Source organism: Hylobates moloch, unplaced genomic scaffold (genome assembly GCF_009828535.3).
Source record: "Hylobates moloch isolate HMO894 unplaced genomic scaffold, HMol_V3 SCAFFOLD_2, whole genome shotgun sequence".
Classification (NCBI taxonomy): Eukaryota; Metazoa; Chordata; class Mammalia; order Primates; family Hylobatidae; genus Hylobates; species Hylobates moloch.
The window spans coordinates 94,490,355-94,515,181 of record NW_026652277.1 but is presented as its reverse complement, the minus strand read 5'-3'; the positions used below and the strand labels follow the sequence as shown (position 1 = coordinate 94,515,181).

Below are 24,827 nucleotides of genomic sequence, written 5' to 3'. Positions count from 1 at the left end.
AGTTGATCTTTGAAGAGGAAGGAGGAGGTGATAAAAGACTTCAAAACTCATGGGTTCTTAAGGGAACAATGAGGTTAGAAGATTAGGGAAGTGAGGGTTTCTGGTAGAGGAAGATGGAGAAGGGTTACTGGGCATACGGTTTCCATGGAGTGGGGCCTGTGGTGAATAGGAGAGAGTTTGATTCTTCTCTGGGACTATATGAAGCACATGGAGGCATAAAGCAAATAATGTGATCCTGGACCCTAGTGATTTTTTTTTTTTTTTTAGATAGCTATGACTGAAGCAGCAAAAGAAAAACAATACTGATGACATTTGAGGACAAAGCATTGACTAAGTGATGTTTGGTGCTTTCTGGTCAGAGTGTTCAATGACCATGATAAGTGGCCATTATGAGTGGTCTCATAAAGAAAGATAAATAGATTTCAAAGTTCATAAGTAGCTCAGGGCAGGGAGGGTCAGGGTACTGATTCTAACATTTTGTGCTTGCTTAAAAGGTGGTTGTACTGATTCTAACATTTTGAGGTTGCTCAGAAGAAAACTTCAGGCTAATTTCCCCGATGAACATCAGTGTAAACATCCTCAACAAAATACTGGCAAAATGAATCCAGCAGCACATCAAAAAACTTACCCACTTTGATCAAATTGGCTTCATCCCTGGGATGCAAGGCTGGTTCAAAATACGCAAATCAGTAAACGTAATCCATCACATAAACAGAACCAATGACAAAAACCACATGATTATCTCAATAGATACAGAAAAGGCCTTCAATAAAATTCAAAACCCCTTCGTGCTAACAATTCTCAATAAACTAGGTATTGATGGAACGTAGCTCAAAATAATAAGAGCTATTTATGACAAACCCACAGCCAATATCATATTGAATAGGCGAAAGCTGGAAGCATTCCCTTTGAAAACCGGCACTAGATAAGGATGCCCTCTCTCACCACTCCTATTCAACATAGTATTGAAAGTTCTGGCCAGAGCAATTAGGCAGGAGAAAGAAATAAAGGGTATTCAAACAGGAAGAGAGGAAGTCAAATTGTCTCTCTTTGCAGATGACATGATTGTATATTTAGAAAACCCCACCGTCTCAGCCCAAAATCTTCTTAAGCTGATAAGCAACTTCAGCAAAGTCTGAACATACAAAATTAATGTGCAAAAATCACAAGCATTCCTATACACCAACAATAGACAAACAGAGAGCCAAATTATGAGTGAACTCCCATTTACAATTGCTACAAAGAGAATAAAATACCTAGGAATACAACTTACAAGGGATGTGAAGGACCTCTTCAGGGAGAGCTACAAACCACTGCTCAAGGAAATAAGAGAGGACACAAACAAATGGAAAAACGTTCCGTGCTCATGGATAGGAAGAATCAATATCATGAAAACTACCCAAAGTAATTTATAGATTCAATGCTATCCCTATCAAGCTACCATTGACTTTTTTCACATAATTAGAAGAAACTACTTTAAATTTCACATGGAACCAAAAAAGAGCCTGTATAGCCAAGACAATCCTAAGCAAAAAGAACAAAGCTGGAGGCATCATGCTACCTGACTTCAAACTATACTACAAGCCTACAGTAACCAAAACAGCATGGTACTGATACCAAAACAGATATATAGACTAATGGAACAGAACTGAGGCCAACCTATGGAATGGGAGAAAATTTTTGCAATCTATCCATCTGACAGAGGGCTAATATCCAGAATCTACAAGGAACTTAAAAAAATTTACAAGAAATAAACAACTCTATCAAAAAGTGGGGAAAGGATATGAACAGACACTTTTCAAAAGAAGATATTTATGCAGCCAACAAACATGAAAAATAGCTCATCATCACTAGTCATTAGAGAAATGCAAATCAAAACCTCAGTGAGATGCCATCTCATGCCAGTTAGAATGGTGATCATTAAAAAGTCAGGAAACAACAGATGCTGGAGAGGATGTGGAGAAATAGGAAGGCTTTTACACTGTTGGTGGGAGTGTAAATTAGCTCAACCATTGTGGAAGACAGTGTGACGATTCCTCAAGGATGTAGAACCAGAAATACCATTTGACCCAGCAATCCCATTACTGGGTATATACCCAAAGGATTATACATCATTCTCCTATAATGACACATGCACACATATGTTTATTGCAGCACTGTTCACAATAGCCAAAACTTGGAACCAACCCAAATGCCCATCAATGATAGAATGGATAAAGAAAATGTGGCACATATACACCATGGAATACTATGCAGCCATAAAAAAGGATGAGTTCATGTCATTTGCAGGGACATGGATGAAGCTGGAAACCATCATTCTCAGCAAACTAACACAGAACTGAAAACCAAACACTGCATGTTCTCACTCATAAGTGGGAGTTAAACAGTGAGAACACATGGACACAGGGAGGGGAGCATCACACACCAGGGCCTGTCGGGAGGTGGGGGCCTAGGGGAAGGATAGCATTAGGATACCTAATGTAGATGACGGGTTGATGGGTGCAGCAAACCACCATAGCACGTGTATACCTATGTAACAAACCTGCACGTTCTGCACAGTTATCCCAAAACTTAAATTATAATAATAATAAATAGAAGAACTAAGCAAGATGGGAGTTGGTTGCTAAGAGCTTTATCCTTGTCAGCCTGATTGAAAGTTCAAAAAGAAACACATTTCAGATTTTTTTGTTGTTTCATTTGTAATAAAATAGGATGTGGGGCCAGGCACAGTGGCTCATGCCTGTAATCCTAGCACTTGTTTTGGGAGCCAAGATGGGAGGATTGCTTGAGGCCTGGACTTTTAGACCAGCCTGGGCAACACAGTGAGACCCCTATCTCTACAAAAAAAAAAAATTAAAAAACGTTTCGCCAGGTGTGGTGGTGTTTACCCTTATTGCCAGCTACTCAGGAGGAGAAGGCAGTAGGGTTGTTTGAGCTCATGAGGTCCAGGCTGCAGTGAGCCATGATTGAGCCACTGCACTCTAGCCTGTGTGACAGAGTGAGGCTTCATCTCTAAAAAGAAAAAAAAAAATAGAATGCAGTACCTTGAAATGGAATAATGTCTGCAGGTATAAAAACAAACCTGGTTTTACCAGAACAGAGAATGAGGCGCACAAAAACTGCTTTTAAATAAGAGCATGGGCATCACACAGGCAAGGACAATATGCTCATATTCTTACATACCTCTCCAAGAAATCACCAACCTCATTTTACCCAAAAGTCATCCCACTTCTTAGGCAGGGAAATGTAAATTCTAATTCTCCTTCCAGATTAAGCTTTCCTGACTTAGCAAAGTTGCTATTATATTATGAATATTTACATCAGTCTTGATTTTCACACATGGTTCTCCTAGTCCATGCAGAGATTTAAGGGGTTAACAAGAGTATGAAGTAAGATGGATGAGATGACATCAGTAAAAAAGTTCAGACAGAGAGTTCGTAACAGAAATTGACAAACTCTGTCATGCCTGCCAGTTAACATCAAACCATTGCTTGCTGTTACCCACAGTTCTTCTGCAGGAGCCTCACACTGCCCTACCAGCTGTTCCCTACTCTGGGTAGCAGCATGGTGCTTCTGTCTATAGTCAAGAAGAGTAGGGTGGGCACGGTGGCTCACGCCTGCAATCCCAGCACTTTGGGAGGCTGAGGTGGGTGGATCACCTGAGATCAGGAGTTCGAGACCAGCCTGGACAACATGGTGAAACCCTGTCTCTCCTAAAAAAATGCCAAAAAAAAAAAAAAATTAGGTGGGTATGGTGGCAGGTGCCTGTAGTCCCAGCTACTCACGAGGCTGAGGCAGAGAATCACTTGAACCTAGGAGGTGGAGGTTGCAGTGAGCTGAGATCGTGCCACTGCACTCCAGCCTGCATGACAGAGCAAGACTCTGCCAAAAAAAAAAGAAAAAGAAAAAGAAGAAGAGGAGGTGGACACAGACATGTGGATATGTGGATGGACAAGTTTCCCCTTTCTCTCCTTGCCACTCCTAGATTGTCCTTGCAGTATTGTTAAACTAATAACTGGAGGTTCAATATGTCTTAAATAAAGGTGCAGACTGAAAACTTACCTGTTTAACTCATATGTTATTTTTTATCTGAATCATAAAAGGTTGAAAATTATGGTACAACAACTTAATTTCTGACCAGTTGGAAATAATTGTTTTGGTTTACTCCTTCACTTAAACTATCTTATTCTTTGTTCAGTAAGACAATAGGGTGGTACATTGGAATGAAGACTAGCTTTCAAGTCAAGTGAGCTGATTCCATTCCCAGCTCTGCTACTTGTTATTGTTATGATCTTGAGCAAGTTACTTAAGCTCTCTAAGCTTCAAGGTCCTCTTCTGTGACACTGAAATAATGTCTGCCACAAAGGGGATGGCATGAGGCTGAAATGAAATATCACCTGAGAAGGCATGGGATCCTGGTGTCTAACACATAATTTCCCTCTCCTTCCTTTCTATTCTCATGCTGAAGAAATGCTGCTACATATTTTTTAGATCATGCACATGACATATAATTTAGAGAAGCTTGTATGACCTCCTCAAACTGATACAAAAAGTAATTTGAAGGTAAAGAGGTATAACAATTTTAGAGATTAAGTGATAGATCCTTTAGATATTAAGGGATTCTAATAGAAAGTCATTGGGACTGAAATTTGCGTCTGGAGTGCATATTTTTCTTTCATTGTAAAGTAAATGGCAGATTTTCACTTTTTGTTTAGTGACTTTGCTATCAGCAAAGTCATTTAATATATTAATAATGTGAAGTCACTCATAATTCATTCATATCAATTGTCATATCAACTGTCATAATACATATGAAATTGAAAAGTCATTCATTTCATAATTAGGTCATATAGAATTTAATTATTACAAAAAGCTGAGCTGTTTGTTCAAATATGAAACAATGGGAGAAATGAGATTCAAAAAATAAAAGGCCACATAAGAAACTCTTCTCCCCCGAAGGAAAAATTACAAATTACAAGAATGTAACTTTACTTATTTTCCTGGCTTAGAATGATCCTCTTGAATAGGAAATCAAGAAGAATTACTGTAGGTAAAACTGTCTTCTCAAAAGTGAAGATTCAGGGTCTGATTTGCTCAGTAGCTAAATACAGAGCCCGTTTCAAGCTGTGTAGCTCTTTCCTGTGAGGTTTGTCTGAATTGCAACACTGCCGAACATCGCTCGGTGCTCTTCCCTAGCAATCTCTAACTCTGGCACCAGCTTCCACAATGACACTCTGCCAGCTGCCTTCAGAGCGAGGACCAATCCAGAAGGTCTCAGCCTGCTGCTGTTGATATAAAGTGAATCCCTCTCCTGGTTCAGAAGACAAGAGCGAGACACACCCCTGCAAACCTCTTTGAACTCATGTCTCATCCAAAAATCCATCAGAGTTTATAGCTTTTTCAGGAGTTTTTAGAGCAACCCTCAGCAGGAGCCAGTCAAAATAACTTTGGAAGTACATGGTTGGATTCTTTTCAGGAGACAACCTTGATAGCTTATTGTTTTTTCTTCACCTTATTGTGTGATGTTTCTCACCATTCTTTTTTTTTTTCATTTTACAACATGCCATTAGATTGCCTTAAAGTCTCCTAAATATCCCAATGTTAGTTACATATCTGTTCCTTGCTACTCCTGCAGATATTTGACCCTCTGCCTATCAATTCAGGTGAAAGATCTATTACAGATTATTGTAAAAAGAAAAAATTTGAAGTCTAGATTTTAACTGTGCCATAATTTATCTTAAATATTAAATTGTTTCCTATAGGTTGAGTAAAAAATTGCATTTGCTGGTATCAAGTAATTTTTTTAATGTTAATTTCACAAGAACTCAAAGATGCAATGATTTTAATATCTAATAAATCTTAAATTAGTTGTTACCTAAAATAAGTGATTTTCCAAATGGTAAGTCAAAGAATAATATTATTGCCAGGCATTATAAATATGACTCTTGGCACAGAATATTTTAATATACTGGTTGAGAAAGCAAGATCTAGATTCTGTCTTTTTTTTTATTTTTTGTGTTTTCTGCTTGTTTGAAATATAGACTTGCTTTTTACAAAAATTCAATTATTCTTCATCAGCACAATTCACATCAATTCACCAAAATCAAGCCTCTTAGTTTACCAGATATAAAATTCAATTAATTATCCAAATACATTCAAATAGCTGTTAATGCTTTTTTCAGATATCATCTTGCCTGAAGTATTCTCTTCTGTGATAAGAAATATGCACTCTGAAATCTAATCTAATCATTCTTTCCTGACAGTGTTGGACAAATATTTAAGATTAACAGACTAATTCATCCAGATTCCCTAGATACATTTTTTTTTTTTTTTTGAGACATAGTCTTGCTCTTGTCACCCAGGCTGGAGTACAATGGCACAATCTCAGCTCACTGCAACCTTCGCCTCCCTAGTTCAAGCAATTCTCCTCCCTCAGCCTCCCAAGTAGCTGGGATTACAAGCACCTGCCACCACACCCTGCTAATTTTTGTATTTTTTTAGTAGAGACGAGGTTTCGCCATGTTCACCAGGCTGGTCTGGAACTCCTGACCTCGTGTTCCTCCCGCCTCACCTCCCAAAGTGCTGGAATTACAGGCATGACCCACCATGCCCTGCCCCCTAGATGCATTTTTAAGATTAAAAAAATAAATAAAATGGAGCATTTAGAATCAAGTAGAATTTCTTCTGCAAATCCTTCTAAATTAGAGGTATCAGAGGCACTAAAAGTGTCAGAGAATCTAGCACTTAAATTGTGACATTTATATGACCATTAAAATGACCTTGAATTTACTGGAGAATATTTATTCTTTTTTGATTTATATTTCTTCTGAATAGCATTTAATGGTTGATGAAGCTGACATCATCATTCAGTGTAGAAATGCCCTTAATCTATTGTCCCATTTGGGAGTTTGGTAGTGGAAGGTACTGATTTTATATGTGTGTGTGTTCTGAAAAGACCTGGATTTCTTTTACATCTCCTTCAAGCAACTAAGAGTTGATTTTGAAGAGAAACCTACAGAAATTATATTTCCATATTTCATAGTCAGCCAAAAATATTGGCAACTATGCTTTGAAGGTCTGAAAATTGGGAGTGGTTAGCAAGGACCATTCAAATTAATCTTTGGCATTACCAAAATGTTTCTCATTTTATATATGCTGATCTAGAAATATGTTTGATAGAAATGTTCATGAGACAAGCTCCCAGAAGGCACCATTGCTAACATAGTTTACCTTCCTTTGTAAAATGTGTTTCTTTAATAGTTGCCTTGAGGCGCAAACAGAAAATTAATATGTACCTATTTTTCTGACATTGGTTTCTAGGATTTTTTTTTCTAAAAACAGATATACTTTCTTAGTGGTTCCCCAAATCAAATGTCTGCATAATAGAAAAAGTAATGATCTGACAAAGACTCATTACCAATTTTCGATTACTAATGTCTCTCTTTAAAACGTACAACAACTTCTTAATCTAAAAAGGAGGAGCTTGAAAGCCTTCACATCTGAAAAATCTAATTTTGTCCTGGTTGTGTCTCCTTTACCAGGAAAAGCTAGATGATTTAGTTATAAATATTTATTCAGTTCTTCAGGAAAAGATGATCAGAGTAGATTTCACTACATCTGTACTTTAACTGATGTGTTTGAAAAAGGAAATAAGAAATTACCTTGCTGGGTATCAGGTAATGCATTCTTTTTCAAAGAAATTCTAGATTTAGAAATATTAGAGTAATAGAATGGAATACAGGTCAGAGAACACTGAGTCTATCCCCATTCCTTTATTTCACAGACATTATGGCCACATCAGTAGGATTAGGACCAGAGGTGGAGACACAGAAGTGGAAAGAGGTCTCATTGTTGGGCCAGTTGGCCAGTCTTTGGTTGTGACTAGACTTAGTCTCAGTTTCCAAATCCTGCAATGTGGCAATTTAGGAGAGAGGCTACTAATGACTATGAAATGGGTGAGAGGAAAAGGAGGAAGCTAAAAACAGCATAATAGGCTCAGTTTTGTTTTGTTTTGTTTTGTTTCCTGGCCAACAGGTATGTTATGAATATCTCACATCAAAATGGTGACAAGAGATCTTACATCAGTGCTTTCCAAAAGTGAAAATCTCTATATATTAACCTTAGTGGTCCCTATAATGATGCATCAGTAAAACAGGGAAAACATCATCTATGCTTTGTTTTTTAATCCAATAAAACAGAGTGTAATAAACAAGAAAGGGAAAGTCAACCATACGAAGTTAGAAAAACAAAGTAGTGAAATGACCTTGACATTGACATTGACTGGGGATAAGTAGCTACTTGTGAAGATGTCCATCAACAGCTCCTGGGGAGCTTGATGAACCTCTGGAAGTGGAAAGAACGGGCTGATGCTGAGACACTGTAAGAACAGAATAACTGTCAATTGCTTTTTGTGTTTGCTACTCAGCTATTCATGTTCCTTGACTTGTTTTTTAACAAAAGAATTAATGTAATGTTCTTAGAACTTTCGTGAGATGTGTTTGGTCTTTCTTCAGAATTTGATTATAAATGGATATTTGAATATTAAGGAAGTTTGGCTTTGCAAAGTGACTTTATTGACAAGTCAGTCCACCAGAAGTAGTGCTGTTTTGTTTCCCTTTTGTTTAATTATGTTTTGTTTTTAAATCAGGGCACGTAGTACTTGAAGGGAGACAAGAGATAGTCTACTCAAAGATTTCTTACATGAGACATAAAAAGAAACATCCCAAATCAATTTCAGTCAAAAGATCATTGAATAATCTCATTTTTCATAATATTTAAAGCTGTTATGAAGATTATGCCATACCAAATAGTAAATCCCCCTTAAAAGTCACACATATTATGTACAACAGTGGAATAAATCTGCCTTGTGGCAAGAATTATTAGTGTTGAGCCAAATATAGCTATTTTGATAGCTAAGGAGTTCCCAGCACTTCCCTCTGTAGGTTATGGCAAGCGATAAATTTCCTTGGCATACAGCAAAAGTCCAGGTACACCAGCGTTTGTATTAAAAAGTAAACAAGTCAGGGCACAGTGGCTCATGCCTGTAATCCCGGCACTTTGGGGGGCCGAGGTGGGCGGATCGCCTGAGGTCAGGAGTTTGAGACCAGCCTGACCAACATGGAGAAACCCCATCTCTACTAAAAGTACAATATTAGCCGGGCGTGGTGGCACATGCCTGTAATCCCAGCTACTTGAGAGGCTGAGGCAGGAAAATCGCTTGAACCTGGGAGGCGGAGTTTGCAGTGAGGCAAGATCGCACCATTGCACTCCAGCCTGGGCAACAAGAGTGAAATTCCGTCTCAAAAAATAATAGTAGTAAAATAGTAGTAATAATAATAATGTTTTTTAAAAAGAAGTAAACAAAATCGGTATAAGATAGTAAAATCAATGATAACCACTGCCTCAGAGTTGATTGCCAAGATAGACAGTATGTTGTCATTACTAAGAGAGAAGAAAATTAATGTGTTCCCCCTCCCCCCAGGTTCAGGATGCATTTAGATGCCGATTGAGAAACTGTCAGGATCCCATCAATGCAGACTCTTCGAGTTCTTTTCCTAATGGGCATGCTCAAATCATGGTGAGTTTTTATTTTTCTTCCAATTGTTAATTAAATCATGATTTCTCAGGGGAATAATAGAAATCCTTATGAGTAAAATAGTGTAAAATTTTCATTTTGATTGACTTTGGCTTCAGTTCATTAATAGACGGTGAACTCTGGTACCACAGAAGTGTTATTTCCAGATGGCTTCAGAGTCCAGGACATGTTGTTGTTTCCCTGGGGTGTTGAGTGTGGGAGTCCTATGCAACACTGCGAAGTATGTTCCTCCTTGCGTAGAATTCGGGCTAATGATTTGTGCATAGGATCATGTGGATGTCTTTTACAGTTCAGAACACTATGAACCTGCACTTCTAGTCTTAAAGCAGTGGTTCTTGGCCTTAGTGAAACATTGGAATCATCAGGGGAACCACACCACAGACCAATTAAAATCAAAATCTTGGGAGTAGAACCTAGGTATTGGTGATTCCAGTATGCAGCCTAAGATGAGAACCACTGTTCTAAAGTGTAAGGAGTAGCCACCCTTTTAGTGAAAGACCAGTTACTGTAGATGAGCTCTGGTTATTATTGGAATCAAAGTGTACTTTAGGTATAACCACTTTGATGTATTTTAGAAATAAGATGAGATTTAAACTCTGTCATTTAAAGCAGGAATTAAATAGGAAAGTTTTATTTTTACAGTATATTCAATTTATTATTAACTTTTTTGAACTAGGCAACAATAATAAGCTAGATGATACATTAGTAACTAAGACTTTACAAAGAATAATCAACTCCTTACTAAAAACAAATAGCCAAAATCTCTGATTTAAAATATTAATAGGGAAAGGCATTTGATTGGAAGACCCTGATCAAGATAATGAAATTTTATAATTTCAAAACATTAATTGATTTGCTTAAAATAAAAGTTTTAGGAAAATATGAGGTCACAACTAAACCCCAGAAGGTTCTCGACCAGATGAGTATGGTTTAATCTTCAATTTTAAGTCCTAAACCGGAAAGCTTTTTGCCACATTTGAGTGAAAATGAATCATTAGAAGAGCCTAGTTTGAGGCTAGTTTAACCTAGTTTGACAAAGCTGGATTATAAGATGTTACATTACAAGCAATATATTCAAATTGAATGTTTAAAAATGCCAATAACAAACATAATTATTTAAGTATATTCATAATAATTCACATTCTGACGTCTTTATTATGGTTAGAGAATTGCCTTAAAATTCTATCCTTCTAATATATAGTAATCAGTTTCCAGACTGAAGATGACACTGGGTATTGTATTATCTTATTAAAATTGTGTGTTATGTTTCCTTTGATGTTATTTAACATTTGGGCTGTAGAAAACACTGTTGAAAACAATCTAATTATACCTAGAGAAACTTCCTATGCACAAAACAATAAACTTGTACTGCCAAGTTAGATATCTGTAAACTTCAGATAATCTGATTAGTAAAAGACACTGGAAGTCTTCATTAAATGATGGTTCTATGTCTTATTATTTCTTGTTACAGACAGACTTTGAAAAGGATGTAGACATTGCCTGTCGATCAGGTAAGAATATTTAGATTTTGAAATCTAATCAGTAGGGATGTTCAATCATTTCTATAGATTTTAATTTTAAAGAAAATGCTGTGGTTTACACATTACATATTGTTCTGTGAAAGGGCTGTATATGTAAAGCAGCCCCCAAATGCCAAAGGAGCTGAGAAACCGAAGAACGAGGCAGAAAAATCCAGTTGTTGGTAAAAGGTAGGATATTAGGGAACTTACAGACAGGAGTGTAGTCTTGGGCAGCAGCAAGACAGACATCCCCACACAGTTACTCTTCAGACACAGAGTTTATATACCATAGGGAAAGGGGATACATGCTGTATAGACAATTAAAGGCAACTCTCCAGAACGGGCAAGAGTGCTATGTGCCTCATAGCCTATGATTTGTACAATAACATCAAGGTTGCTTTGATCTAAGGGCAGAATTTGTAATGAGTACATGTTCTTACATTAAGCACAGTAAATAAAGTAAGAATCAGGAAGCATTCATAGGACTAGGGTTATTGAGAAGTCAAAATGGTGGATTAGCATCCAAGATGGAGTCACTTTTGTCTCCATATTTATGTGTATGAATAAATAGAATTTTTAAAATGGAAGGATTGTAGTAACAGAAGTGTGTTTGTGGAGGAAGAAGGAGAGAGAGAGAGAGAGAGAAAGAGAGAGAGAACAAGAGAAATGAGAGAAAAACTAAGAATGTTTCATTGGAAACACCATGACAGCAGAAAAACTTTCACATGGAGACATAAGATTTCCATTCCACCAAGTAATGGTTGTTGGGTGTAAGGCCAGTCAATTTAACCTTTCTGTGCCTCTATTTTATCAAGTACGGAATATGGGTTATTGTAAAGATGAAATTGCATTGTCTGTATGTGTATTAAGGTTGTTGTGGTTTTAATTTTACAAAGGATGAAGAGAAACTCTGTAGCACATCCTGTTTAGAGGGCTTGTATGCCATAATCTCCTAGCCTGTGGCTAAATTCTTACCAGAGTAGAAGGCTCAATAGTTTTAAAGGAAACTATATGTTCAATTTTGGGGGATAGTTCCAATTGTTGGAATATGGTCCTTTGTAGGAACAGAATATGCCTCATTTTACCTTTTATTTGTTGATTTTGGTGCTGCCTTTTAAAACAACAGCGGATATCTACTTCATATAAATATCCAACTATCTTAAAGCAATTATCATTTAGCCCAATCCAAGTATTTTTTTCTTCAGATTAAACAAGGCTTGTTTCATCATTCATTTCTTGTAGCATTCTCTGAGGCACGATGCCCAAGGTAGCCTCCAATTTATCAATAATTTTAAATTATCATGCCCAAATGTATACATGTTTACCCAGCATTTATCACAGTGGGCTCTTTACTTGTATTAATGATTTGCATATGATTTCTATTTCAGTACTAGTGTCAACTTACCTGAAATTCATAAGATTTTTTGTAGAAGTTGTCAGGGCTTCCCCAGTCTAATTTGTAAAGGTTTTGTTTTTGGTATATTTTCCTTGAAAAAGAAATTTGTCCTTTGCATTTATGTCTATTTGCTATTATTTTACCAATTTCAGGTTAGCATACTATCCATTTCCATTGTTTGGTGACTAAAAGTTTGATAAGACTACCTTCTAAGTCTTCATTCAAACTGTAGTTAAAAGAGTTGAATGGCATGAAACCTAGTAGAGAAACCTGCTATATTCAGTAAGGCACCCCCTTACTGCCAGCAGACTTCCTCTGCATGGAGTTTTCAGATTCAACTCAAAACCATTAAACATCTGTGCAGAATCTCAGATCCTGTCATGATCACAATAATATGGGAGACTAATCTCATATTCTCATTCCTGGATTTAATCTAAATACTCTATGTAGAGTACGGTCATAGCAAAACATATCATGATTTGGCAACCAGTAGTGGACCTGTGCCGGGCATTAGAAATCACTATTTCCTGTTGAAAAATCTAACAAAATATCGCCAGGATGCAGTCTCACTAGTGCTTGGTTTCCAGAATTGATCATTTTCCTTTTTTGGATAATTGATATAATATTGTCACTTTGCTCCATCCACCTGCCATAATTTCTCAAAAATCACTAGCCATGGTGCCAATTTCCACATCTATGTTCCAAGATGGGATGTGATTTGTCTGGGTTTAGAAGCTTGAATTTATTTACAATGAATAAGTATTCATTTAATTCCTAATCTTTCACCTTCAGTGTTGTTTTTTTCAGCCTCATTTGGTGTACTCATGCAGTTCTCCTTGATAGAGAAGCAATATAAGAGCAGACAGGTTGTCTTTCCTTTAACAATTGTAACATTAAACCAGTGGTTGTCAAAGAGTGGTCCCTAGACCATCAGTGTTATCATCACCTGAGAACTTATTAGAAATGCACATTTTGAGGCCCTAACCCAGCCCTTTGGGGTCTGAAACTGGAGGTTGGGGTACAGGAACTAGTTATAAGCCATCCAGATAATTTTGATGCATGCTGAAATTTGAGTACCACTGTATTAGACCAGCCTCCTTAAGCTGTGATCTCATCTCTGCAGTATTTATATTGTTCTCCTTCATTAAGTTACAAATTTTTCCCAGGCCTCACTGTATGCTGGGATTTAGCACCCCTAATACAGGCCAGTGCCATTATTTTATTAGAAAATAATTTTTCTAATGTTTTCATTTTCTGTTTTCATTTGTTAGTGGTGCCCTTTTCAGTTGAGCCCATTAGGAGCTTTCTTCTGAGTTTATCTAGAGTTGTCTGTCTATGTTGAAGCATATTCATGAACTCTAAATAGTCTTTCTCTATACTGAGGTGAAATTCACTTCCCTAAATGGCAGCATTTCCATCTGATCATGCCAAATATTCAGTTGCTTTATATTTTGTTTGGAGTTTGTGTTTCACTACTTGATTAATTTCTCTTGAAAGTCCCATCACTTTAACATCATGTTTTCATGTGTAGGTGGTATGATTTGTTTATGCTGTATATTCAAAACTTGGATATACATTTTAAGTAAGTCTAAGAGGCAGGCATTTCTCTCGTGTAGAGCAGCCACTACTGCATAAAAAGAATTATCTTTGTTTACACACACACACATATATATTTTTTTTTCAGCAAACACAACTATATCACTTGATTGAAATGTGTTGGCTATAATTATAAATCATATTACATTTGTGCAAAACAATATATCTTGTATGAATTTATAGTCAATACACACTACCAATACTTCCTTTATAGTTTTTTAATAAAAGATTAAACTTATCTATATATTTTAACGAAATAAGATAGGTTCCCACAACTCATGTTTAAATTTTACTGCTATAAATTTTGGAATTATTTTTATATACAATTAAGGGTTAAAAGTGTTCATCACTGAATTTGGAGATTTTTTTAAGTATTTATTTACAATATCATTAAATCGTTACAATATCATCAAATTTAGCATACTTTGGCCCTTACTATGTCATGTATCATTACTCCTGGAAATTACAATTCATTATTGATTATTATATTAAGAAGTTTGGAAATAACTTTTTAAAACTGAATTATTCTACTTTTTATTATGTATAACACTTAAATACATAAAAAGGCACAACAAAATTGTTAATTTTAAAAAAAGATGTAAATTTAACGTGATTTTTACTGCCTAAGATAAAGAGGCAATAATACAACAACTAGATACAATATCTTTCATGATAACAGATATTACATGAATGATTCATGTTTTGAAATAATTTTAAAGTCTTGTTTCTATGTAACAGGGAAAGACATAATCTTTTTCAACCTCTGCTTTAATGCATAATAATTATGATTCTATTTGAGAATTGGATAATAATGGAAAAAAATCAGTATATCTGAAACTTTTTATGAGGAAACAATAAACCAGATTTTTACAGTCATCTATGCCTAATGAAATTTTAAATGATGATTGCTCTACTTCGTAGGTAGGTTAGCACCAGATATGCATGTTGAACCAACTTCACACAGCGCTATTCTGTGTGCTTTCAATTCCAAAGTTAAAAAATAAGTCCTCAGAATTTTATTCATTTGTATCCTCAAAACTGACGATTGTTCATAACTAAGCATGCTTTGTGTTATTCTGCCCTATTGTCCCCAAAACATGGTTTTCTTTTTATACAGAGGCAAAAAGAGAAAAAAAAACTAAAATATATTTTAATAAAGAATTATTTACTCTTTTGTTGATTGTTTTTGTTTGGTTTGGTTTGCATTTTTGTTTTGTTCCCTTTCATACTACAAGTTATCATAGATTTTTTACCCTAAATCATTATTCTTAGGCTTAAAGTGGAACAAAGATTTTGGAGGTTCATAAAGTGTTTTTTTCTTAAACTCAGTTGCCAATTTTAATATTCCCGTAAGGGCATTCCAGCACATAGATTAATTTTTAAAATTTTCTTTCTTCCATATAAAACTGAATATAAATACTCTTGAATATTGTATCCACCTTGACCATATGGCCTTCAGTGAAAAAAAATCCTCATTAATTTTCAATATGCATAATTTTTGGAGGGATTTCCGATCCAGTAGGATGAAGTTCCCATTAATTATCCCTTCAAGAAGCATTTTAATGAGCATAACTTCTAGAACACTTTGGAGGGAAAGCCATTAAGAAAAAAATCAAATTTGTATGAATATGTTCATAATTTTACAAAAATCCTTTGGAGCAGATTGATGGAGAAAACTTCTCTGGTCATCTCCTGTTTCCCTGAAAAGTTATACGGAGTTGTTTAAGGACAGGGTACTAAGATTTTTGAAAGCCCATTAATCAACTTTCAGCTATGTTTTAGGTATGGGCTACCTGAGATCTGTGAGAGCATAACAGAATCAATAAAGAGTGATTGAGTAATCTCTGGACCATGTACAAACAAATTGATATGTATTTTTTAAATAACATACCTTCCAGATAATATATATTTAATGTTTAGTAGAAAGCGAGACAACATAATGTAATAATGAAAAATAAACACACATTAACTCTCTTTCTTCAAATTTACATTCCTACTCACAGTTCTTCATAAGGATATTGGTCCTTGCCGAGCAGCCACAATAACAGGAACACTCTCTAGGATTTCTCTAAATGATGATGAAGAAGAAAAGGGAACAAACCCTGAAGGGCTAAGCTATTCAACATTGCCTGGAAATGTCATTTCCAAAGTCATCATCCAGCAACCCACAGGTTTACACATGCCCATGAGTATGAATGAGCTTAGCAATCCATGTTTGAAAAAAGAAAATAGTGAACTGCGGAGAACTGTGTACTTATGTACGGATGATAATTTGAGAGGGGCTGACATGGACATAGTCCATCCTCAAGAAAGAATGATGGAAAGTGACTATATTGTGATGCCCAGAAGTTCTGTAAATAACCAGCCTTCAATGAAAGAAGAAAGCAAAATGAATATTGGCATGGAAACCTTGCCGCATGAAAGGCTATTGCACTACAAAGTAAACCCTGAATTCAATATGAATCCCCCTGTAATGGACCAGTTCAATATGAACTTAGAGCAACATCTCGCACCCCAGGAACATATGCAGAATTTGCCCTTTGAACCTCGCACAGCTGTGAAGAATTTCATGGCCTCTGAGTTGGATGATAATGCAGGACTCTCAAGAAGTGAAACTGGATCAACGATATCAATGAGTTCTTTAGAGGTGAGCCACAGAAGATTAAATTTTTCCTTGATAGTTGAAATACGAATAGATATAAATAGGGATATTGATTGATTGGTTGATTGATTGATGTGACACTGGTGTGGGAAGAGAAGATTCACATTAGCTTTTGCAGTTATGTATCATGAAAATTTCTGGCTATTGAGATTCAGTCTCAATATAGGGTTTTCTCAGTAGTGCATTATAATCCCCTTATTCAAGATAATATTTAAAAAGGAACCCATTATATTTAAAAAGATACTAATCAGTCATAATTCTGTCATCATGGGAACCAAGTTAGGCACTCATAAAAAATAAAATAAAGTAAATAAATAAATAACAGAGGATTCTTCTGATGTTTCTCAGGTACCACAGGTCCTTCTGGTGCACAGCGTCTACGTGGCATTACAAACTTAAACTGAGATCTGCACTTTCTGTGTAATAGCAACTGTTAAAAATTATAAAATTGGAATCTTTCTCTAAATGTTTTACCATTATACTGATGAAAAACAAATTATTATTACAATAGATCCATATTATTCAGAGTAAATATTTTGCTCTTAACTTACAGAATAATGACCATTAAAATGTTTTACCTTAGACTGTGAATTGTCAGGAAGAATGTAATCTGAGCATACTAACAGTTAGGATTCTGAGGTCCAACCACACGGCCTTTTTGCTCTCATAAGGCCACCAAAAGTAAAGAGTAAACTCATCACTGCTTATACAGTGAAAAATAGCTGTAAACCTGTGGTTGACATATATATTCATATACGATGCAATACATGCATACTTTTATATGATTGCCACTCGTTTTAGTATAATAGATTATTACATAAAACACCATCTACAGAAAGGCACTATAATTAGTTGCCTGTCCTTTCCAACACAGTTATGCTTATAATTGTATGTTCAAGTGTCCAAAAGTTCCCAGAGGCAATTGTTTCATGCTTCTCCCCAAAGCCATTCCTTCCACTGGGTCAAAACGAAGAGGCATTCTGAGAGGCTTAAAAAATGCGATGAATAAAGTAATTTTCAGGGTTTTCCCAACTGATTGAGAAAATTCTAGACAGCAAATGGTAATGTGAATAGAATCTAAGATAAGTCCCTAAGTTCTGGGTCAACCTCAAACTGAGTAAGGCTTCTGAGGATAACTAGGTCAGAATCATTCTTCAGAACCAAAGGCATAGATAGGGCTTCATTAGAAGCCAAGTTCAACTCCAGCGTGACTGAAGCTCCCTTCTGAACAAAAGTATTTCATCCTTCTGAATTAGCAGAATAGCTGCAGTTTCCTTATTTGTAACTTGCATATCCCAGAGACTTCCAGGTTTGTAATAATGATCACATAAGAACAAACTACAAAATATTTATGCAAAAATCACAAAAGTTTTTAAAAGGATTTTCAGTAAGTGTGCATGTAATAACATAACATTATAAGTAATCATAAGGACAATATGGAAGTTTTCTGTATAGTGTGGCTCTTGTAAATGTGTTAAAGGGGGTTGAATGGAATTGCACGGAAATATTTTGGTTGTTACAAAAATGTTTTACATCTAAAAGCCTGAAAATTTTGCTGGATTGATATTGTACAGGTTATCTGTGCTTGAATAATAGACTGTATTTCCAAGAACTTCTTTCTTCAGTTTGTAATTTTTCCAAATTTCCGTATCCTTATTATTAAGTGTATTATATATAACTGTGATTCAGCCAAATGATCTGCATTTAAATGACTTAGAGATCACAAGACTTACATCTTGAAAAGGAAGGAAATTTGGAATTCAGAATGAAAATTTGGTTCTTCATTTTCATTCTTTAAATGAATTTAATAGTAATTGCTTAGGGTGACTATTTTATGAGATAGAAGAAAGAGAATATATAGATGTGGGAATGAATAATAAAAATTAGCATTTATATAGCATCTTTCATTAGCAGATCCTCAAATCACTTTAAAAACAGGAATTAATCTTCACAACACCTCCATGCAATGGATAAGTTGTTATAATCCTCAAACTAGAGTCATTTGTTCAAGGTTATAGAGCAAGTGCATAGCAAATCTAGGAATAGAATCTTTCTGCCCTGATCCATTTTATGCCATCTAGAAGAGACAGTAATGAGCCTGAATATTAGCATGAAGGTAACTTTAAAGTTCTTCCTAATCCTTGATAGGCATTTGGTCTTACGATTAATAAAGACATGAAATGGGTAAAGCCCTTGTCCTTTAAGTGTGTACAACTAACACATTTTGGAAATGGGGCTGTGTTCATGAAGATAAAGTTTTTGGTCTGGCTTTCTTCTCGGGCAGCTTGGTGCATTGTCAAGTAGAACTGTCAGCTCTGCTAGATTGCATATGCAGGGTCAACTGGTGAGGGAGATGGTATTCTGACAATAATAAAGGAAAACCAGAAAAATGACCTGAGTATCTACATAGAGAGTGGGATTAACAATAGTCAGGAGGCGTCTTGAGTCTTAGAATATAACGTTAAGGTGAAAATGGTAAATAATGTGGATCACATGAGGCCTAAGCAATAGAACAATTTAAGTCTTTTCTCCTTCTAAGTAAGAAGGAAGATTAAAGCCATAGAGAACATCCAGCCTGGGCAGCTGGCACAGCAGAGGATGGCCAAGATCCTCAGGATACTTTCAAGGATATAATATAAAGACGCTCACATTTTACCTCCAGAGGAGTCAGTTTTCACAAACTGCCAGCATGGAAAGTGCTGAAGGAAGAAACAGAAGAGGGTAAACACTACCAGTTGTAGAATAGAATGTGATAGAAAGTGCAAAAGAGGAAAAACGAGAGTTGAGGGAGGAAAAAAGAAAGCCAAAAAGACTTGAGTGGGTGAGTGGGTGGAAGTATTTATTCAAATAAGCAAGAAGCAACAAAGAAAGAAGGAGGCTCCCCAACCCCGAAGTCAGCGCCAGCACAACAGCTTCCAGCCTTCATGGGAGTTTGTTCAGCTAACCCTCAATTATTGGGTATAAAAAGTTCAATAAATTCATGAAGTTTCTTGGCATAAAGACATATCTAGATTTTCTCTGAGCCTAATAGTACCTTGTTTCTTTCCTTCTGGTGATATGTTCTCTTTCTAACTATAGTCATTCCCAAATGAACTTGTTAAGCAATTCTGAAAACTGTAGATACAGAGCTGCCACAATTATGGAATAATTGCAATACTAATGTGGTAAGATTTTTCACAACAATGTTTCCAGCCCTAAATATCGTGTAACTGCTTTGCTTAAGGTTAAGAAGAATGATATTGTCGTCAGCACTTTAGTCATTTACCTTCATTAATGAACAAAATGTGATGAGTGCATGGTGTATACATAGAGCAAAACAACAGCAACAACGAAAAACATACTAAGATTTTGCTTTTGAGCAAGAGGGGACAAAAGAGATATCATGGTTCTCAAGCACTTGAGGACTATAAAATCTAATTTAAACCTTGGATTGTTGTTAATTTATTTATTTCCTGAAAAATTATAGTTGTAACATTGTAGAGAGACAGGTCAGTATTTGTTCTGAATCGTTGAAACTCTGGTATTTACTTTAGCAGGTTGTAGAAGTTAGATTTAAATAGTAAGGGTTTTTTCACTCAAGAGTCTTTCCAACTTATGTGCACATCTTGGACATGTTTAGCACACTGTCCATTCTTCATTCTTTTCCCTGTATCATTCAAGGTTAATTCAGGTTCTTGAGTCACTGGCTTTTGGCTGGGTTCTGCCAACAGAAAGCACTGGTGAGAGAGTAGAGGTTGAGGAAAAGAGGGAAACCTGGGATCTTTCTCCCTTACTCTTTCTGCTTTTGGAAGCATCTTGTATGTCTGGTGTAGTTCCCACAGTGCTTCCAGTATATGCCAGGTGCTGCAACCCCTGGGCTTAAGTCACTCTGCCCTCTCCTTGTATCTGTCCAGCCTAGGAGGTACACTGACCTCTTCTGCTAATCCCTGGGTTACTACATGGTCCCCTATGTGGCGTCTCAGTTCTTCTATCATTTGAATTTTTGTGGACCATCTTGCTGAAATGTAAACACCTTAAGTGGTTTCTGTTGTTCTTGCCTTAATTTTTCTTATCAATAAAAAACTTAATAACTGATAACAGTTAGTACATTACAAAATTCTTATCCAAAATAGAAGGTTTTGTTGTTCTAGCTTGTCTATTTGTGTATAAGCTTACCTATATGTCTGAAACCAAATACGTCTCTCTCAATTTGTAATGGCCAAAAAGGACACCATTCTAGGCTAAATTTTTATACACCAGCTTTTCTCTGGACAGGAATTGTAGAGCTCTCAGCATAATGGTTTTTAAAGGTAAAATATTTTAGCAATAATATCACATTACAGGTGCCTCCCTTACAGCTGTTGTGAGGATCAAATTAGGTAATGTACATGAAAAACCTTTGAAATTGTAAGAAGCACTTTAGATGTAAGATTATGTTATTATTATGTCATTATCGTAATGCCCTGAATTTCTGCAAAGAAGTTTGAATGCTGAGTTAAATCGATACTCACCATATTAGAAAAAATGTTATGGCCTCACTTAGGAACTAGGGCACTCTGTTACTAACAGAAACCATTATAAAACTGACCATGGGCAGAAACAACTTTTTCTTTTTTACATTTTTTTTTCTCATGTAAGTCTGATGAAAGGAAGACTTGCCCTTTTTTTACTGTTTTGCTTTTACTCCTGGATTACAGAATTTTGTCTCTCTTGCAGGCATACAACAAAATTAGCTTGAATAAAAGTCACTTTTAAAAATTAATTATTCTCAGGTATCATTTCCCCAGCTATTTTTAATGGATTTGCTACCAAAGCTTTCTCCTTGCAAGTAGGTTTATTGCTCACTTTATAATAGAAATTTTAATGGCAGTCATACTGCTATTCATTAGTCAGTGGAATTTATTACTTGTGAATCTTCTAGTATCTTGTCCAGCTTAATTTGCAGTGACAAAAATAATGAAGTACTCCCTTTGAGAAATTATTCATCATTCTACAAGACTTAGATGTGGAGAAATGCCTCCATGCATACATTCACTAAGTATTCCTTTCAGTAGCTTCATACTGTTGTACATTTTCTCACTTTTAAATCATCGTAAAGAATTGCTCCTTTCTATTAGTGATAGGCCTGCCTTCCTGCAAATTGTCTTGATTCTCTTAGCTGTCAGTTGACCTACTCATAATGGTTTTCGTTGTGTGTTTAGTCTACCTGCTTAAACAGATTCTCTCAAGAGTATGCCCAAGAAAAGCAGCAACAACAAAACAAAAATAAAAAGTCACATTCTTTTGAATACTTTTGGCTGTTATCGTGCAGCTCTTTTAATCATTTGCCAATAATTTTGTGAATTTCTCCTATTGTGCCATGCCCTCTGCTAGATGCTGCGGATGTAAATGTAATCAAGATAGAAATGGATCTTGCCCCTGTGGAGAATACACCCTATGGGAGAGACAGACAATTAACCATTAAACCAATGAATGAAATAGTGTGCAGTACTGGGTAATAACTATGGAATGAAAGGGAGAGATTTCTTTAGATAGGTGGTCTGGGAAGCATCTGAAAGTGTCATTTACTGTAAGAAATAAAATTGAGAAGTAATGTGGCTTGCAAGGAGCTGAGGGAATTTTTCAGGCAAAAGAAACCGTAAGTGCAGTGATCCTGAGGTAGAAAAGAGTTTTGGCATATTCTCATAAGATCAGAATACCTGTGTAGCTAATGTTGAACTCCTTAAGATGAAGTTAAAATGCAAAGGAGAGACCAGACTTCACAGTCTTAAGCAATGGAAGCAAATGAGGACTGTTAAGCAAAAGATTGTCACAATGATTTTTCCATGCATTCATCTATCCATCCATCCATTCATCCATAACTTTGGTTGTTTACAAAGCAAAGGATTAGAAGCCAGAGGTTTTAGGAGAGGAGATAGAACAGAAAGTTGGATGACAGTCAGAAAGCTACTGAAGTAATCCAGACAAGAGATAACAGTTGCTTTGACTGTGGAGGTGAAAATGGAGATAGAAAACAGTGGGCAGAACAAGATGTATTTCAGAGATAGAACAGACGGCACATGCTGGTGGATTGAATGTGGAAGACGAGGGACAGAAAGGAAGGAAGGGTGACTCCTGGGTCTCTCGCTTGACCAATTAGAAATCCAGCATTTTCTATCGTGGGAAAGGCAGGAGGAATAAAGGATGTTTGGAACTTAAAAGATGGTATTCAAAATCATGGGAATGAATTATGGTATCCAGAAGAGAATAAGAGAAAGAAGAGAGCCCAGGAACTCAACATTTAGAAGGCAGGGACATGAGAGAGCCAACAAAGAGGACTTCAGCATAAGCTGCAGCAAGTAAGAGGGGAAAAAGTAAGAAGACTGAGAGCTGATGAGTGTTTTAATGAGGAAATGATTAACTTTCACAAGCTTCTGAGTGTCCAATAAGATGGACAGAAAATTGACCTTGGAATTTGACCAGATGGAGCTCATCAGAGACTGTCAGCAAGAAGAATTTTAATGGAGTATTGAGAATAGAATACAAGTTGGGATGAGTTCTAAGTGGGAAATTAAGAAGAGGAAACAGCATAGAAATTAGGAAGAGGAAACAGCATAGAAGGATTCCATTACCTACTTTGAGAAAAAGGATTATTTACCTTAGGTTATTTGCAAAATTGGAATATATGTACAGAGGGATTTGTATCTTCATAAAATATTTCAATATCACCTATCCCTGGCTTATATTAAATTTACATGTAGCATTTTTAAAAGTTATCAGATTATCAGAAAAATTGTTATGGCTTGACCACTTTTCTCAGTTGGTTCTTAATTTAAAACATATGTAACAATTTCCAATCACTTTCTTCTCTGGAATTAATATTTTAGAGAGCTCAGAAAGACATTTGAATAAACATGCAAGTCAGTTAGGGTTTCAATAAACTTCAATACTTTGAAAGACTTTCCAATACACTGTATGTATACCAAGGGTGGAAACAGACCAAACCTGAACAGAATTGGATGTTCTTATTCTTTCTTTACACCATCAATTTCCCAATGCCCCATGCCCCTTAAAGGTAAACTAAGGCTGGGGTGGGGCCTCACGCCTGTAATCTCAGCATTTTGAGAGGCCGAGGCAGGTGGATCGCTTGAGCCCAGGAGTTCGAGATCATTCTAGGCAACATGACAAAATCTTATCTCTACAAAAAATGCAAAACTTAGCCAGGCGTTGTGGCACATGTCTATAGCCCCAGCTACTAGGAGAGCTGAGGTGGAAAGATCACTTGAGCCCTGAATGTTGAGGCTGCATGGAGCTGTGATCGTGCCACTGAACCCCGGGCTGGGTGACACAGCAAGACCATTTCAAAAAAAAAAAAAAAAGAGAGAGAGTCATGTCTGGAGGTGGAGAAGTCTCCTACTGTTTGTTATTGTATCATTGCTTATAAATGATTGCGTATCAGAATGATTTCTAAGTTATTTTACTCAACACAGATATTTTCTCAAATATGTAAATATCAAATTGCTAGTTTTTTTTTTCTCCTTCAAAATGCAATTGACAAGTAAAAGTTAATCTGCTTGACCTTGCTTTATGCTTAGAAAGTCAGGCTTGGACTGACTGGCTCATCTATTGTTATTTTTGCTGAGTCTGGTAACAATTAGCAAAACATCACAGGCATTTTTGCTGTAACATATCACTCCCGTATTACTGAGAAGACAGCAAGAGACAGTAAATAAAATGCTGCGCTTGGAGTCAGAAGTCCTGAGTTTGAATCCCAACTCATTTACTTACCACCCAGGTGAAGTGGGCAAGTCATTTTAACTCTACTGACCCTTAATTTTTCTTATTCTATAAAATAAGGAAAATAAATAATATTTTATCTGACCATCCCACGGGTGGGTAGCATGTGCAAATGTGAAAGTGCTATATAAACAATAAAAGTTTGAAACACTTGGTCAGTATTGTGGAAACCTGAATAACTTTACACACATTTTTAACTCACTTGGACTGTAAATTCTGTCATTTTTTCCCACTCTCTAATTTTTAAGGCTTTACTGCTTTATTTTGCATCCTTTCCAAATCCCACCACCATCTTTAGGTTCT

The 24,827-nt window shown here is 36.2% G+C and overlaps 1 protein-coding gene across 2 annotated transcripts in view; it reads left to right on the top strand.

Annotated features, from left to right (window-relative positions):
• The window catches only part of ADGRB3 (adhesion G protein-coupled receptor B3), a 756,020-nt gene that overhangs the window by 710,790 nt on the left and 20,403 nt on the right, over positions 1-24,827 (top strand). For both annotated transcript variants that reach the window (XM_032154235.2, XM_032154255.2), the window contains 3 exons: positions 9,482-9,577; positions 11,067-11,106; positions 16,111-16,754. In XM_032154235.2, the coding sequence (XP_032010126.1) occupies positions 9,482-9,577; positions 11,067-11,106; positions 16,111-16,754 (780 nt within the window). The remainder of the gene's footprint in view (positions 1-9,481; positions 9,578-11,066; positions 11,107-16,110; positions 16,755-24,827) is intronic.